Raw genomic sequence first — 15,920 nt, 5'->3', positions numbered from 1 at the left:
CCTTCTAGGGGAAGGCAGCACAAGGAGTGCGCGCTAACATGAGTAGCGGTGGATGTGATATAAGGGAAGGAATACACAGTAGTAAAACCTTCCCCTCTGCGCTCCTTAAATATACCTTCCTGTCTTCCTACCAGCAGTTTCAACAGTGTGCTGCAAACCGTGAAATACAGCTGGGGGAAGCTGTGTGCTGGGGACGTGCCTAGACAGCAGCTCAGCTTTGTTCTGGAGGTGACCCTGCATGCACCCGCCCCCCAAAAATCACTTCCACCTGTCACACAAGAAAAGTTTATTGAAAAATAAAGTTCTCCCTAGTTTTCTCTACAACAGTGGAAAACAAAGCAGTGCTCTCCATACCAGGACGGTACATTTGGACGGTGACACCTTGTTTGCAGAATCCTGCATTACTTAACCCCCGAAGTGAATCACACAAAATGGCTGTAACCAGGATCTGTTTGAAGACACAGATGCAAACGGCCATTAGCTTAAAGACGTCAAGGTTGTGACAGCAACTACAGTGGAAGGGACGTCACCATCTCCTTTGGCATCAACTATTATGCTATTAAAACTTGGGTAGGACAATGAGCAAAATGCTTCCCAAGTTCGCTCCCTCTCAGCTTTGGCAGACGTGAAGCTGCTCTGAGGTTCCTGACATGCTGTCCTGAGAGGCGTTTAGCCCTCCAGCACCACAGATCCTTTGAGCACCACCCCGTCCCCGCCATCCTCCATCAACAGTGGCCCTGCCCACCACATAAGCACAGGGTTCTCCAGCCGTGGGGTCAGGGTGGCATTGAGGGAGTGTCTTAAGGCTCCACAAAATCTGGGCTAGAGAGATGCTTTGCAGATGGGAAATTCCAGTCACTGCATCCACAGGACGAGACTGCTGATTTGGCGGAACAGAATCCAAAGGAATTTGAAAAAGACACCAAACTCCAGCAAATTCCACACCTGCAATCTATCCAGAGTTGTGCCAAGACAGGGCAGGAGATAAGGAGATAAAACTTTGAATCCACCAGGGAAGTAAGAGGCTAAATCCTCTCCCCCAAAACAAAAAGCAAACCGATATTTAGGTGATTTGGGAAAACATTCAGTCATGAGCAGCCTCTAGGAGCTGTTCTGAGAGGCCAAAATCCCTGCCCCATTGCCCCCAGCTGGCAGGGTGGGGTTGGTTTTCTCCAGGAGGAGGCCAGGGAATAACCTTTAATTTGATGGAAACATGCAGAACTAACCAGTCTGGGAGTCCGATCCCTGAGGACAGGAGGGGCCACCCCAGCCTGTAGGGGCCGGCAAAGGGACCTGCCTGGGGAATGTGTAAGTTCAATTGGTCATTCCTTCCCCCTTAACGCAGAAAAGCCTCTATTATTGCATTCAAAGGAATACTGTTAACTTTCACTCAAGGGGTGCAGTCTGCCAGAGAACCCATTTTAATTTCTAGCTCAAAAATGTTCCTTGAGGAAAACCCTTGGAATGTTCTGAAAGACATCAGTGGGGTAAGGTCCACTATGTGGCTAGCCAAAGGTCACCTTTACCCTTTCCAGCTGGAGTTCATAAATTCTTGCAGCCTTGTTTCCTTGGGGGCTGAAGTCTGGCATATTTTCAAACCAGTGCATTCAAGAATACAGTAAGATCCCAACCAGCAGGGTAGGCCGAGAACTGGGCTACTCTAAACCAGTAATTCCTACAACATTCAATCAACTTGGAATCATGTTTTCATGTAGGTATTATTTTTGAATCAACAGGAAGGGAATGAGCTCAGCTCTATTTCTCAAGTTTTACGAAACACTAATAACAATATTTAACATTTACTAGGGCTTACTATGTGCCAAGCACTGTGCTAAACACTGAATCCTCACAAAACCCTAAGTGCTAAGAAAGCTAGGGTAATTTTTTTCTGCATTCAAGACTCTACAGCTAATTTGGTCTTTTGCTATAAAAACTTGGTCTCCCACTTTTTGTTGAAGCCAACAAGAATCACAGGAACTCACCCTCAGCTTCACGAAACTCCCAGCTTCCTAAATGAGCATGAATCTATTTATGTCCATCCATCTACTCACATGAAGATGCTCTGCAGCCCCACAGGGATGGATGGGATTAGAATAAAGCCAATATGGAAATTAAAATACTTTTAAATAAATAAAATAATCCAGGCTTGGGATAGTAACACATACAACAGAGCCTGTCGTTAACAAAATAGACTTTTCTTTTTAAATCAAGAATTTTTGGCCAGAGGTGAGGGTGGCAATGTCTAATTATATACACAAGCTAGGTAAACCACCTTGGAGAAATGGGGTGGCCACCGTGGTCTGCCCTAAAAGGCACACGCCTACCTACAGACATACAGTTTCAGTCCAACACATCATACTGATGTCAACCCTGTCAGTGAGCTGAACTGGGCTCCACTCCCAAAGGGGAAGCTCATTATTCACTTTTATTAAATCTTGCATTCACTAAAGAAACAAAAAAGGGGTGCACGTTCTTTCCCTTTCATGATGCTAAAGTATTTCTTCTCCAAGCAGGGCCCTGAACTCCTTGGATGCACCCACTCACATGATTCTGCCTCAGCCACACCTCAGCAAGTGCGTGGGTGGCAGGGAACATAGGCTGGTTGACACACTGGCAACCAGCAGTCCCAAGGTAGACCCAAAGGTATGGCAGAATCCAGCCCTTTCTTGAGGTTCTCAAGGCTTCACACCCTCCTCTGTGGGTGGAAGTGCACAGGCATACACGCTATGGCCTGGCGGGGGGGTTATAGGGAGCTTCTGGTGTCCAGCTTGAACAGCTACAGTGGCTCAAGAACATGTCCTGTCTCTTAGCTGGAGGAGTCTGCTATTGCCCTTCAACAGCATCCGGATTCCAAAAACCCCAAAGAAAAGCGAAAAGGCACATCAAGGAAACAAATATCACCAAAGAAACTGACTAATATCTCCAAACGCACAGCAAACACACAAAAAAGCAAACTGTAATGAGCAGTGACACAAACCCAGTCCAAACAAAAATGAAAGGCATCTCCATTTATACATGTGCAAATCAAACTGCATACACAAAATAAATGAGGTGTTTACCAGCATTCAAAGAAGTCTTTTTACTCCTCAAAGTATCTACCTTTCAATGGAAAGCTTTCTCTTTTAGTAAATTAGATAAATGTTTTCCCTCAAGTTTTTTAAGAGCTTAGGATCACAATGGGGAAAATAATCCAAAAAAACAGGCAAGATACTATAGCGGGGAAAAACATTAATCATAACTTAGGATTTCTCTCCCCATGGAACTGTTATCGGCTATAAATCGGTTTAGGATTCTATCAAGATCAGCAATGGCAAAACCTCCGCAGGCTTCCAGCCCACACAGGGGCACCTTCCTCTCCTCTTCCATGCAGGGCAGTTGGAAGCCCCCTCCCCAGTTTCCTCTCCAGGATCACTGACTAGACCTGGGCCAAGTCTGAGGAGGCCTGGGAGCCAGTACACATTCAGGGGTCACTGACTCTTCAGATAATGCCCTAAACAACTGGAGTGTGGGCTTGTTTGCTCCAAGAGCAGCTGCCCTGTCAGTGGAACTCCGGCGCACTTCCACTCAATACTGGACTGGGGGGGATGAAAGAGGGATTTTTAAATGGCAGAAAAGTGTTCTTCTGGGCTGTCTGGCCCGGGGAGGGCGGGTCGTGACTTGGAAAAGAAGGGGAAGGTAGGGAGGCCTTGAACTTAGGGACAGCCAGCAAATGATCCTTGCAGCTTTTGGAACACAAGGCAGGGCTAAGGTTACCTTTCAGCTTCCTTGCTTAAGTAGCAGTGGCTAAGTGGGTTAAACTTTGCTCGGCCTGCAGGCTCCCCCTGTTGGTCAGATACTTGCATTGACATCCTCAGTGTTCAATGCTCCTGGAAGAGCCCAGGAGAGGGCGGCACTGGCCCAGGGATTGCAGGTCAGGGAACTCTAGCAAATTCCCACACCCTAGGGTACAGCCAAGAGGCCCATTCACAAGGAAAAAGCTCTTCCTTACAGCAAGGATGCCAGTCATCTGCCCTCCTACTGCAGGAAACTGCCCTTGCTTTAAACTTAAAGAAATGCACAGGCTCATACACACACACACACACACACACACACACACACACACACACACTCACCAAGGTTTCCTTTGGACTTCTGCCCTTCTTCCTAGGCCCAAGCAGAGGCTATTCTCAGCCAGGTCTGGAGGCGCCCCTGTGATGATGCTCAGGGCAGAGGCCTCCCCATGGTACTCTCCCTGGCAGATGTGCTCGGGGGCCACCTAAGGAGTGGAGGAGGCCCCGGGTGCCCCCCACCCTCCTCTTAGACTGGAGATACAATTGAGACCCACTGAGCAGGGATCTCAGTGGGCCTAAGAAAAAAGGCTGGCTGCACATTTGTGTAGCAACTGAGAAAGAAGCAGAATGTAACTTCCCAGACTTAAAGGCCCCACACTAACTCTAGTCCCCATGAAGCGGAATTCTTCCTTTCCCTCACATTCTGAAAGCTACCAGCCATTATGCCTTGCCCATCAGTTCTGCCCAGCGGAGGCTCCACTGGGCCGCCCTCTGTTAGCAGGAAGGGTGCTTGGAAGCCCCGGCACAGAGCACATCATTGAGCGACTGAGGCGCCCAGCAGGGGCCAAGTGGAGGACGCCAACCGCTCACATTAGGCAGAAGGGGTCTCACTTGCATCAGCATGGAGATGTCAGGGGCTTTTCAGAAACTTACAAACTTGTACAGAGCATGGCAGCAATGATTCAGTGGGGTGGGAACTTACACAAAGGCAGAGCATGGGGGGTCCAGGGTTTGGAAGGTGGGGTCCAGTGTGTCTGACCAGGCCAACCTGATGACTGATTACTCAACAAGTCAGAGTGATCCTGCCTGAAGGAAAAGCCAGCACCAGATTCCCACCTTTGCGAGCTACACCCTCAGGTGAGTAGCCAGGACAGGGCACTGCATTCATCCTGAGCTGCCCCCACTCCCCCAGCAGACATCAAGAGCCCCCTTCCCTGGACTTTGGTGCCATCAGAGGGGACACAACACAAGCCCACCTGTCAGGAGCCCAGCTCCGGTCGTGCCACAAATTCTTAAGGACCGACTTCACTCCTGTCCAAATCTTGGCTCAAAGATAATCCTCTTCAAGTCCATGAACAGCGTGAGTCTTTCATCTCTACTTTCCTCCTCATAGCGGGGCTGGAGGGAGGGTGAGTTTACCAGAAACTCCAAAATCCCTCAATCCTGTATTTCCTTCCCAAAGGGATTCTAAAAGAAATTATGGCCAAGGTATGTGTCTGGGCATGGGGACATGGAGGAAAGGGGCCTCATCTCCTTTTTCGTCCCTGGCTGGGCTCTCTGGACAACACAGGCACGTCCCCCTGACTGAGGCAGCCCATGCTCTAGGTGCCATCTATGACGATGCCCTGGGGAGTTTGGCTGTGCTTCCAAAGCAAAAGTTTCTTTTGTTCTGCTGCCATCCGTTTTGAGCTGCCAGGTCCCCATGGCTGTCCCTGAGCAGGCCACCAGCCCCACGGCACACGGTCTCTCTCCTGCACCCTGCCCAAAGCAGACAGAACAACAGTATAGTGAAGGTGGATGATTAACAGTGGAAATAAAAGAAGCCTGTGATCAATCCCTCCTCTCCCTCCCGCGGTCCCCTCCCTCCCACCCGAATAAATAAGTTAATGGGTTTAGGAATGTTCCCATTCAGAGTTCTTTCCCATCAGCTCAATTCCTCCTGTTTTGTTTTAAAGGACTCTTGAGACTTTCTTTTGCCCTGGAGCAGCTGCAGTGACAGTCTTCCCACAGTTGCTCCTTGAGAAACAGAAATGATGTTGTGCCAGGGACAAGCCAGGCTCCTGGCCTGACATACGCTCTTGTTTTGTTTTGGTGAAGACTCCACTGGGTTGCTCGGAGTGCAGGAAGGTCAATGCCAAATCAGAACCTTCTACGAAAAAGTTCAGGCTCTTGCCAGAGTCCCTGCATGACTTCTGTCCCTGGCCCTGCCTGACGGGGCTGGGGCCACTGTCTTCCCCAGCAGCATGGTGCAGGGCTGAGCAGGTAGCTGCTATAGGCAGTCTTTGCAGAGAGCCACCTGGCCCTTGATGAAGTCCCGGCAGGGGCAGACCCTCTGGTGCCTGGGGTGGGCGCCTGCACAGCTGAAGAGCAGGAGGTCACCTTGAAACACACAGTGCTTATTCTTAGGGTCAAAGGAGGGCACCAGGATGTCCTTGGCCAGCTCTGAGCTTTGGCAGGTCACCTTGTACCTGAAGAGGAAGAGAAAGGCACAAGTGTTGGTGATGAAGGGACAGAGTCTTTCCTTGTCACTGGCCCTGTGAGCCCCCATCTTGAGGCATGGGGGGATGTTCAGTTGTCTTGTCCTACTTTAGAAATGAAATGGTGCCCACCCTCTTCGTCTGCAATCCTCCACCTCTAGGCATCTAGACTCAGGAAGGCATGTGTGCACCAGGGAGTGTGTGCAGGGGTGTGTGTTTGAGGCTGCCTAGTGAAGCTTTGTCTGCAATGGAGAAAAACTGGAAACAACCCAAATACTCACCAAGCAGGGAATGGCCAAATAAATCATGGCCCTTCTGTGCTTTTAGAGTTCTCTGCAGCTGTTGAAAAAGAATGAGGGAGAAGAGAGGAGCAGGAGAGTCATCCTGGGGAAAGGTGAGTCCCAGAATGGGAAGCACAGGGGAATCAGCCCGCAGTGTGCACACGGGAGGTGAAGGCTGCAAGTCGAGATGGCTACATGCTAATGCCTTAGCAATGGCTGCTTCCAAGAAGTGAGAGTGGGGCAAAGCTAAGCATTATTTACGTTTTCTTTCTTAAGTATGTTTAACTTTTTAATTAAAGGCTTTAAAGAATTCCTGTTACATGGCCTTAGCCTCTTGCTGGAAAGCAATCAGACAGAAGGTGCTGTCCTGGGGCATCACCTCCCTGGGTCTTTGCAGCCACCCTTCAGCCATGGCAATGGTAACCCGTTAGAGGAAGGTGAACTGAGGCTTCAGGATGTGCAGAGAAGGCCTGAATCCAGGCCCTCTCTCCCCAGCCCTGCACTCTTCCTCCTCTGCCATCTTCTCCCAACAGCTGAGTGGTCTCAGGCTGTGGAGCCTAGTGGCTTTGCTTCCTTTGGCTGGGACCACTGCGTAGGGGGGCCAAGGATATTCTGATGTTTCCATTCCCAACAGTTTTGGCCTCTTATCTCTTATCTTTCCCTCCCACTTGGGATGACTGCTCCCATCCACCTTGGTTCCTGAAGGAGGCAGTGGCCTCACCTGGTGTCCTGCATGAATGCTAGGTGGGAACCCATGCTGTATCTGATATCAGAGAAAGTGATGTTGGGGGACGGGCAGACCTGGGTTTGAGTCCTGGCTTCGTCTTTTAGAAGCTGTGTGGCCCTGGACAAATGAGTGAGCCACTCTGTGGCTCAGATTCCCTTCCATAGAATGGGGATAAATAATTCTTTACTGCAGGAATTAAGTTAGTGCTTCTACAGCATGTGACAGAGTCAAGCTCTAAGTAAGTGGATAAATGGCAACCATCATTGTTGTCAGGATCGTGGTCATTGTTGTCATCACCCTGCCTTGGCAGACATCGGATGGGCTATACCACCTCCCCCCTTGCTTGTCCAGTGGTATGAATTTACACAACAACCATTTCTATTTCACTTGGTTCATGGAAGTCTCATTTTTCTGCTGACACGGAGGGGATGAGGATGGGGAGCCTGAGGTTTCTCGTTGCCTCTGAGAAGCTTCCAAATGGGCTTGTATGTGTATGTATGCATATGTGTGTGTACATGAGCATGTGTGTAGAGCATGTTTATGTACTTGCATTTGTGTGCGTGCATGCGTATGCATATGTGTATGTGTATGTAAAGCATCATTTTCTCTCCTACTCCTGCCCTGTCTTTCTCTAGCTAACCAACTGCCTGGGGCCTTCCTCCCCTTGCCAACATTAATCCTGCGATTCCCCGCACATCTGCTGGGGCTTCTGCTGAGATCTCCCAGGCTATCAGCCTGGCTCCTGCTCAGTTGCAGCTGAAGCCCCAACTGCTTCTGGAACTCAGCATGTCACTGGTGCTCAGGCCTCCCTCCCCCAGAGCCTGCGGCACCTCCTGCACGTGTGAACTGCACCAGGAGCCCAGGCCTGCTCAGGAGAGCGGGACTCTCTTCTCTTGCTCCCACAGTCACCGGGAGAGCACTGCAACTACCCTAAATACCCCACCACCCCTGCTCTTGATGCCAGCTGGGAGATGGTGATGCCCAGGGAGTTAAGGTCATGAATCATGAAGGGAGAGGGCAGGAAGTCAATTTTTATGGATTTCCTAAAAGGAAAAATGAGTCAGAGACTTGCAGCTACCAGCTCCTTCACAGAATACCTCAGCTGGACAACAGAGAGAAAAATATCTGGAGCTCAATTCTGAATGACAAGTTTACATATGGAACATGACCTTGGGATACAGGTTTATACTTATGACCTTTTTTTTTTAGGTGAATTACAGCAGCTGCTGTGGCTTTACTTAAACCATCTGCCGGCACACTGCTAACCAGAGCATAGAAATCTCTACGGCGACTCTCAGACCCCATGGCGAGGAATATAATTGTCAGGAGCCATGAAAAACCCTCCTGCTCGCTCCCTGGGTCACCTGGACTCAGGCTCTAGGCCACCATCTCCCGGGGTAGAAGCACACATGAGCGTGTGTCTGTGAGCAGGATTCAGCTAAGGCTGCAGCAGCAGAAGCCCGCCTGGGGTGATGCACAGAGACCACCGCAGAGTGCTCAAGCAGCAGACACTTCACCAGGCCACAGGTGAGACCCGACACCAGGCAGCTCCTCAAGGGTTCAACTGATGGATTCGGCTGTGGAATGCAGGGCTCTAACCAACTCCCTGGCCCCAGTGTCTTCTAAGCCCCCAGGGAGCTCTCCCTTTTACTGGCATGCATGTGCCCATCCCATAGCCCTGAGCAGTCAGGAAGGTGACTCCATTATCCTTGGGAGCAAAGGTCATCAGTGAGGCAAAGCAGCTTTCCCCAATCGCTAGAGCACATGGAGACCACACAGCCTCTGCAGCCCAGGATCCTCAACCCCTAGGGGGTCCCTGCCTTTCCAGGCAGTGCATGGTGCTATGTCTGCCTCTCTGTCCCTGCAGTGTCTGTCTCACAAACAAGCACATCCTCTTGCTCAGAGACCCCACCGCAGTGTGCCATCTTCCTTTCCTTTCTTCCTAGTTTCTTACAGGATGGTAGTTAAAGTTTCTGGGCCCATCAGGTCTCAGTTTACAGTTTATAGCTCTTGAAGAATAAAAAAAGGCAAAGCCTCCCTCCAATGGGGCTGGCCACACTGTGACTGAAGTCACAGGCACTGGGCTGAGAAGTCACCAGTCCCTTCCTGACACAGACCTATAATGCACAGGACAGGATGCGCTGGACAGGAGGCGAGTGCTGCTGTCTCACCTGCTGCTCCCGCCCCTCCCTCCTGCCCCTTCCCTTGAGTGCCTTCCCTCCCTTAGCCCCCTCTCTTGAGGGCTCTGTTCATTCCAGCTCTGCCTCGCCAGGTCCCACCTGGCAAAGACTCCACTGGGCTGCTCTGAGTGCAGCAGGAGTATTACCAAATCAGAACCTTCTACCAAAAAGTTCAGGGTCGTGCCAGAGTCCCTGGATGACTTCTGCCCTTGGCCCTGCCTGATGGGGCTGGGGTCACTGTCTTCCCCAGCAACATGGTGCGGGGCTGAGCAGGTGGCCTACTAAGGGTCACCTTCCCTCTCTCAGGTACCAAAGCACTCAGTCTAGACTGTACTGCTTAGAATTCTTTGCACAGAGCAACCCCAGTTGCCAATAATTTAACACTGTAGAAGAAACAACTTTAAGAGGTAGCAAAATTAGAAACTGGGCAGGAACACATGCTCCTGTGTATGGAACTGAGGTCCTCTCCACTGGGCCCCACTGGAATGGACCCTGGCACTTCCTGGAGCCTGCATCTTCCAGTGTCCACCCCAGTCTGGGAGGAGACTTGTCCAGAGGATGTGGGTCGCACCTGAATCATGCGTGCTCTGCGGTGGCCTCTTCAGTGCTCAACTGCGCCCTTGCACCCTGCATGCACAAGAACTCGAGGCTGGTTTCCTGAATGGCCCTGATTCAAGACAACACAGGACGCTCCAAAGGGTTCCCCTGATGTGATATACTAAAGTCATACTATAGAGTGAGGACAGGTGGTTCTTAAATGCTATGGATACCCAAAGACTGAAAAAGGAACTTAAACTTAGCTCAAAGCAGGCTCCAAGTTGGAGATGGCAAAGGCAGCACTGGCTTGCAGGAACTGCTAATTGCTAATTGGCTATGAATATGGATGGGCCAGGATCACCTCCACACTGAGGAGGCACTCAATAGACTGCCAGATAGCAGGGGTTTTACAACATTATCAGTATTTACAAATGCATGAACAAGTTATTCAGCAGGGTTCTTATGTTCAGAGAATTAATATCAGACAGCTTTATTGCAAAATTAGCATTCATTCTAGCCTCCTGCTAAGAAAGCCCGCATCTCTACAGTGGGGTAGGAGGTGGGGGTGGGGTCCAGCAATCCCATGGCACAGGGCCTGGCCTCAGGACAGCCCCACGCCAAGTCCTTTTGCTCTTGTGAACTCTGCATGGATACGGAGGTGGGGAGGGGCCAGGGCTGGGGCTGGCTTATCCGTCTTGGCTCAGTGGCCTCGGGCCTACTCCACTGCCCAAAGCTCTCTGGAAGAAAGGGGTGTTCTACTCTGTCTTTGGCAAGGGCTGTTCATTATCTTACCCATCACCTAGGATATCCCCATTTTACAGATGAGAAAACTGGCAGAACTGAGGGAAGTGGCCATTTGCTCTTTCTCCTTCCTGCCTTCCCTGACCTGGACCCTGGCCTGGAGGTGGCCTGCCTTTGTAGGGCCCCATGCTACCTCTGAGCCAGACCCTGAGCACAGTCCCTGGGCCAAGAGCACTGACTCCTGCCTGGCCAGGAAGGAAGCCGTGCTGTTCAGGAGTCCCATTTGGTCCCATTCCCAGGATGCGGCTTCTCGTATCTCTTCTTCCAGAAGTGGGCTTATGCCGACAGTCCCTAGTCTGTAACTAGTGAATTCTGACTTCTGATGCAGACAGACTCAGGGTTCTCAAGAATCCACCTTACTCCAAGAGCTATATGCAAAAGGAGCACGTGGAAAGCCCCTCACAGGGCCCTACAATTCAAGATTTGCGCTGTGGAACTGGAAACTTCCAGTACCATCACAGGCTTTCCAGACATCCCGGACCACTGCCCCCTCCTAAAGCTTGCCTGGTGGCAGAGCAGGGTGCCGCCCCGAGCCCCCACTTTTGGCCTATGCTTTTGTTTTCATGGTGGAATCAGGGCAGCTTCTGTGCCTGGGTCTTCTCATAAAAAGACCAGGAAAAAAATAGCATCACCAGGGCTGGGCACGATGGCTCACGCCTGTAATACCAGCACTTTGGGAGGCCTAGGTGGGCATCCTGAGGCCAGGAGTTTGAGACCAGCCTGGCCAACATGGTAAAACCCTGTCTCTACTAAAAATACAAAAGTTAGCTGGGCATGGTGGCGTGCAGTTATAGTCCCAGCTATTTGTCCCAGGCTGAGGCGTGAGAATTGCTTGAACCCGGGAGGTGGAGGTTACAGTAAGCCAAGATCGTGCCACTGCACTCCAGCCTAGGCAAAAGAGAGACCCTGTCTCAAAACAAACAAACAAACAAACAAACAAAAAAAAAACAAACATAGCTCACACCCCTACTCATGAGAACTTCCCTGCAGCAGGCAGGACACAAGAGACCACACAATCTCCCTACAAAGGGTTTTATACCACACTTAAGGATAAGACGACTCACAGGAAACAGGCCAACTCAGACCATGGTGCACAAATAACAACAATGGCCAACAGCACTCACAGGGCGTGAAGCCTGAACAGGGAAAGGTGAGCCCTGAGCCCCAGGTCCACGTGAGCCCTGAGCCCCAGGTCCACTCCACTTCCTAAACATCCTCTTTAAGCCTGGAATGGTACACCTGCTAGATCGAATATCTGGAGTTGGGACAGCAGGGTCTTATTATTTGTAGGCTAGTCTCTTGGAGAAAACACCTAATCAGAGCTACTAAGGTGGTGGGTGGGTGGGGAGGCTAGATAATTATGCAATATGTGGACTACGGTGGGCTGTGATAAAAATTGAGAGAATGGATTCAGGCCTGTCAAAGATCATGGGTGAGAGGCCAGAAGAAACCTCACATGGAAATTTGGCAACTGCAAATGCCCAACTCAAAATGCCAATGCAAAGGGAAAGGAAAGGTGCCACTAAGTAATGCAAGCACAAGGTAAGAAATTCAAGGAAGGCGCCTCCCCTGTGCAGCCCTGGGCCAGCATTCCCAGTGCCACACTTGCCTCATTACCAAGAGACCCCGCAGACTCAGGTCTGCTGGGGCCTGAGATGCACCATGTGTCAGTGACCTACAAGAAAGTGCAAAAGGGAACAGGCCGCAGGGGAAGGCTGCTTTTGGAGATTGTTGTGGGCAGTTTTGTGCCAGCTCCTTCTCCATGTTTCTCATTCCTTTCTGACTCCAGGGTTGAACAATGTCACTCGCCACCAGCCCCTTGCACTGCTCAGACTCTGCTGGGGGCCTGGCTGCCAGCAGGGGTCTGAGGAGCTGGTCCATCTATACCTGTGGCTCTGTGCCCACCTCTACTCCCACTGTTCTTGGGGTCAACATTAGCAAGCTGAACACCTCCCACAATCTTCAAACCCAGATACAGCTTTATTTATGCAAATACAACACTCCCATTCAAATTCTAAACACATCATCATGCTAGGTGACTTCATCTCACCCAACAGGAACAGTAACAACACTGGGCTAACTCTCTAGGGGGATCCTGCTGCAACCTACTCCCCTCCCACACCTTATCCCCACAGCCCAGTAGCTTGGAAGAGGAAACCTGTACCTCTCACCTGACTACCCAACAAGGCCAGCTGGAGTCTAGGGGCTGAGTCCCCACCCCCACCCCAGGGCACTTACTTCAGCATGTCTTTGTCCTTGTTGAGGTGCTGGAAGAAAGAAGGCTCGCAGATGAGCTGGCTCTCCTGGCACACCTGCTTGCAGGACTGCCCGGGCTCAGCAAGCTTGACCTGTAGGGCGCTGAGGGGTGGCCACATCACTTGCCCATGGCAGAAGTCCTAGAACGACAATGAAGCCATCAGCCACAGGTCCAAGGATACAGCTGGGGATCCCCAGCCCTGCCAACCACCCTAGCAATGGAGGTGGCACACTGGGAGAGCACAGGGACGGGGAAGAGTTGGGAGCCACATGGATGGGCTGGATTGGGGCTCAGCTGGAATATGCCTTCAGCCCAGGTCTTGACCTCCCTAACCACCAGCTTACTCAACCTCAAGACAGGGACCAACAGCAGTGCCTTCCACAAAGGGCTCCAGGATGAGAGGTCATACTTGTGATGAGCTTGGCACCACACCTGCCCGTGAAGGGTGGCTATTCTCAATCATCACCATCAACACTTATGCAGCCAGGCTATTTAGAGCCTCTGCTCTTCAAGGCCCATCTTCAGACCAGCTTCCACCAGCTGGTCTGTTCTCTTCTCTGATTCCAAAGGCACTGTGTCTACCCTATCTTGGCAGTTACCTAATACGACACTGTTTCATAAGCGCTACTTTTATCTCAATGGCAAGGTTCTGACGCTGAGGTGAAGATCACGCCAAGGAGACTGCAGACACTTCTGACACCACCTCATATGGTGCTGTGTCTTTGGTAGGGACTTAGTGCTGGTTGGTTGAAAACAAGCACAGTAAGTCCTCACTTAGTGTCGTCAATAGTCTCTCAGAAACTGCAACGTTAAGCGAAATGACAATATAAGGAAACCAATTTTACAACAGGCTAATTGATATTAACAAGAGTTAAGTTCCTATGGCACATTTCTTGTCAAAAAACATCACCAAACTTCTAAATAAAGACCCAAAACACTTCTAATATTAAACATTGAAACAAATGTGAGCTATACACACATTTAAGAAAGATGAATAAATACAAATAAGATAAATTATTTACTCAATTTTTGGTGAATCAGTGAGTGACAGCAGTTGTAGTGGTGGTGGGTTCAATCGAGGAATACACATTTGCGAAGTGAAAATCGTAAGAAGTGCCTCCTCCCACCTCATAATTCACTATCAATCAATCACTAACATGGCACCGCAATCAGGCCTGCCTCCACCAGCTGGTCTGTTCCCTTCTCTCTGATTTCTTGCATGTGTATGATTATCGTAGACTTTATGAAGTTTTATTGTATAATAATTTGTATCGATTCATTTGTTTTCGAACGCTCTTATTCCAGCTCAGGGTTGAGGGTGGCTGGAGCCTATCCCAGCAGCTCAGGGTGCCAGACGGGAAGCAGCCCTGGACAGGACACGGTTCTATCGCGGGGTGCATTCACACGCACCCCCACTCACTCATGCTGGGACCATGTAGACACGCCAGTTCACTTCAGGTGCCCAGCTTTGGAATGTGGGAGAAAACCAGAGTCCCTGGAGAAAACCCATGAAGACACAGGGAGAATGGGCTGACTCCACACAGACAGTGGGCCCGGCCAGGAATCAACTTTCTTCATTCTCAACATTATAGCAAAATGACATTATTTGAGGATCTTCTGTACAACATTTCGTATATTCAAGAACTAGAGAAATAGAAGTCTAAGTAGCATGCGATAGGATGAGCAGGAATATGGCACCCCCTACCAAGAATGTGTGTTAAGTGCTCCGAGTGGGGCAGAGCCAGTTGACCCTGGGATCTAGAGGGAATAGAGGAAACCAGCAGGTCTAAGGAGGACTCAGGGGTGAGGAGAGGGTTGGAGGACTGCCCCTTAGAAGTAACATGGAGTACCAGCACCAGGAGTGGTAAGGAGATGTACTTTTCAATGTGTGTCCTTCTAGAGTATCCTACTTTTCCTCACGTTTCCTTTCCAGATCTGTGTGGAGGAGGAGTTGATCAGAAATCTCAGGGCCCAGGGCTCCTAGCACTGACGCAGGCCGAGGAAATGTTTCTGTCCCTCCCTTGCCTGTCATGTGGAATGCCACCACAGGGATATGAGGGTCTCATGCTGCCAGGCGGGTCCCTTGGCATGGAGGTGGGTGTAGCACCAGAACCGGGGCTGGCCCAGAGCTGCATCCAGAGGGCATACTGTTGCCATTTTTGTTTTTTGGTTTTTTTTTAACCTTGTGCTTGTATATATATATTTTTGAGACGAAGTCTTGTTCTGTCGCCCAGGCTGGAGTACAGTGGTGCGATCTCGGTTCCCTGCCACCTCCGCCGCCTGGATTCACGCAATTCCCCTGCCTCAGCTTCCTCAGTAGCTGGAACTACAGGTGTGCACCCCCACACCCAGCTAATTTTTGTATTTTTAGTAGAGACGAGGTTTCGCCATGTTTGCCAGGCTGGTCTCGAACTCCTGACCTCAGGTGATCTGCCCACCTCGACCTCCCAAAGTGCCGGGATTACAGGTGTGAGCCACCGCGCCCGGCTTTGTGTTACTTTTAATGAGCCAAAAGACAGTAAGAAAGAGCAAAGCAAAACCCACCGAAGGCTCTGTGGGCAGCTGGCCCTGAGAGCACATCCTGCCTCTTGCTTTTACCAGCTATGTGAGCCTTTGGGCAAAATACCTAACAGTCTGAAGCCTTAGTTTCCTCATCAGAAAAAGGAAGATGATGACACTGATGATTTCTTAGGGTTATTGCTTCTTCCCATCTCCTTGAAGGAGGAAATGCTGAGAAAAGCATTGCCTGCTGAGAAAGGCAGCTGTAGGTTACTACTAGGTTACTTGGTGCTAGCTTCTCTTAGAGTCTCCTTAAATCAAGGATCCTGATCCCAACAAGGCAGGCAAACCCACTGTTGCCCTCCACTCATGTGTTCCTATGATGAGGGGA

The 15,920-nt window shown here is 50.4% G+C and overlaps 1 protein-coding gene across 11 annotated transcripts in view; it reads right to left on the bottom strand.

The window, feature by feature from the left end:
- Positions 1 to 271: 271 nt before the first annotated feature.
- Positions 272 to 15,920, bottom strand: part of MGAT5 (alpha-1,6-mannosylglycoprotein 6-beta-N-acetylglucosaminyltransferase) — a 330,522-nt gene continuing 314,873 nt past the window's right edge. For 8 of the 11 annotated variants that reach the window (XM_009443346.5, XM_063791119.1, XM_009443345.5 and 5 more), the window contains 2 exons: positions 13,012 to 13,169; positions 272 to 6,238 (listed from right to left, as the gene is read on the bottom strand). In XM_009443346.5, the coding sequence (XP_009441621.1) occupies positions 6,040 to 6,238; positions 13,012 to 13,169 (357 nt within the window). In that variant the 3' untranslated portion in view covers positions 272 to 6,039. The remainder of the gene's footprint in view (positions 6,239 to 13,011; positions 13,170 to 15,920) is intronic. The other 3 variants (XR_010150065.1, XR_010150064.1, XR_010150066.1) reach the window with 1 other exon arrangement.

The sequence above is a fragment of the Pan troglodytes genome, chromosome 13 (genome assembly GCF_028858775.2).
Source record: "Pan troglodytes isolate AG18354 chromosome 13, NHGRI_mPanTro3-v2.0_pri, whole genome shotgun sequence".
NCBI classification, from domain to species: Eukaryota; Metazoa; Chordata; class Mammalia; order Primates; family Hominidae; genus Pan; species Pan troglodytes.
Note: the sequence above shows the minus strand (reverse complement) of the source record. Positions and strands in the feature narration are given on the sequence as shown.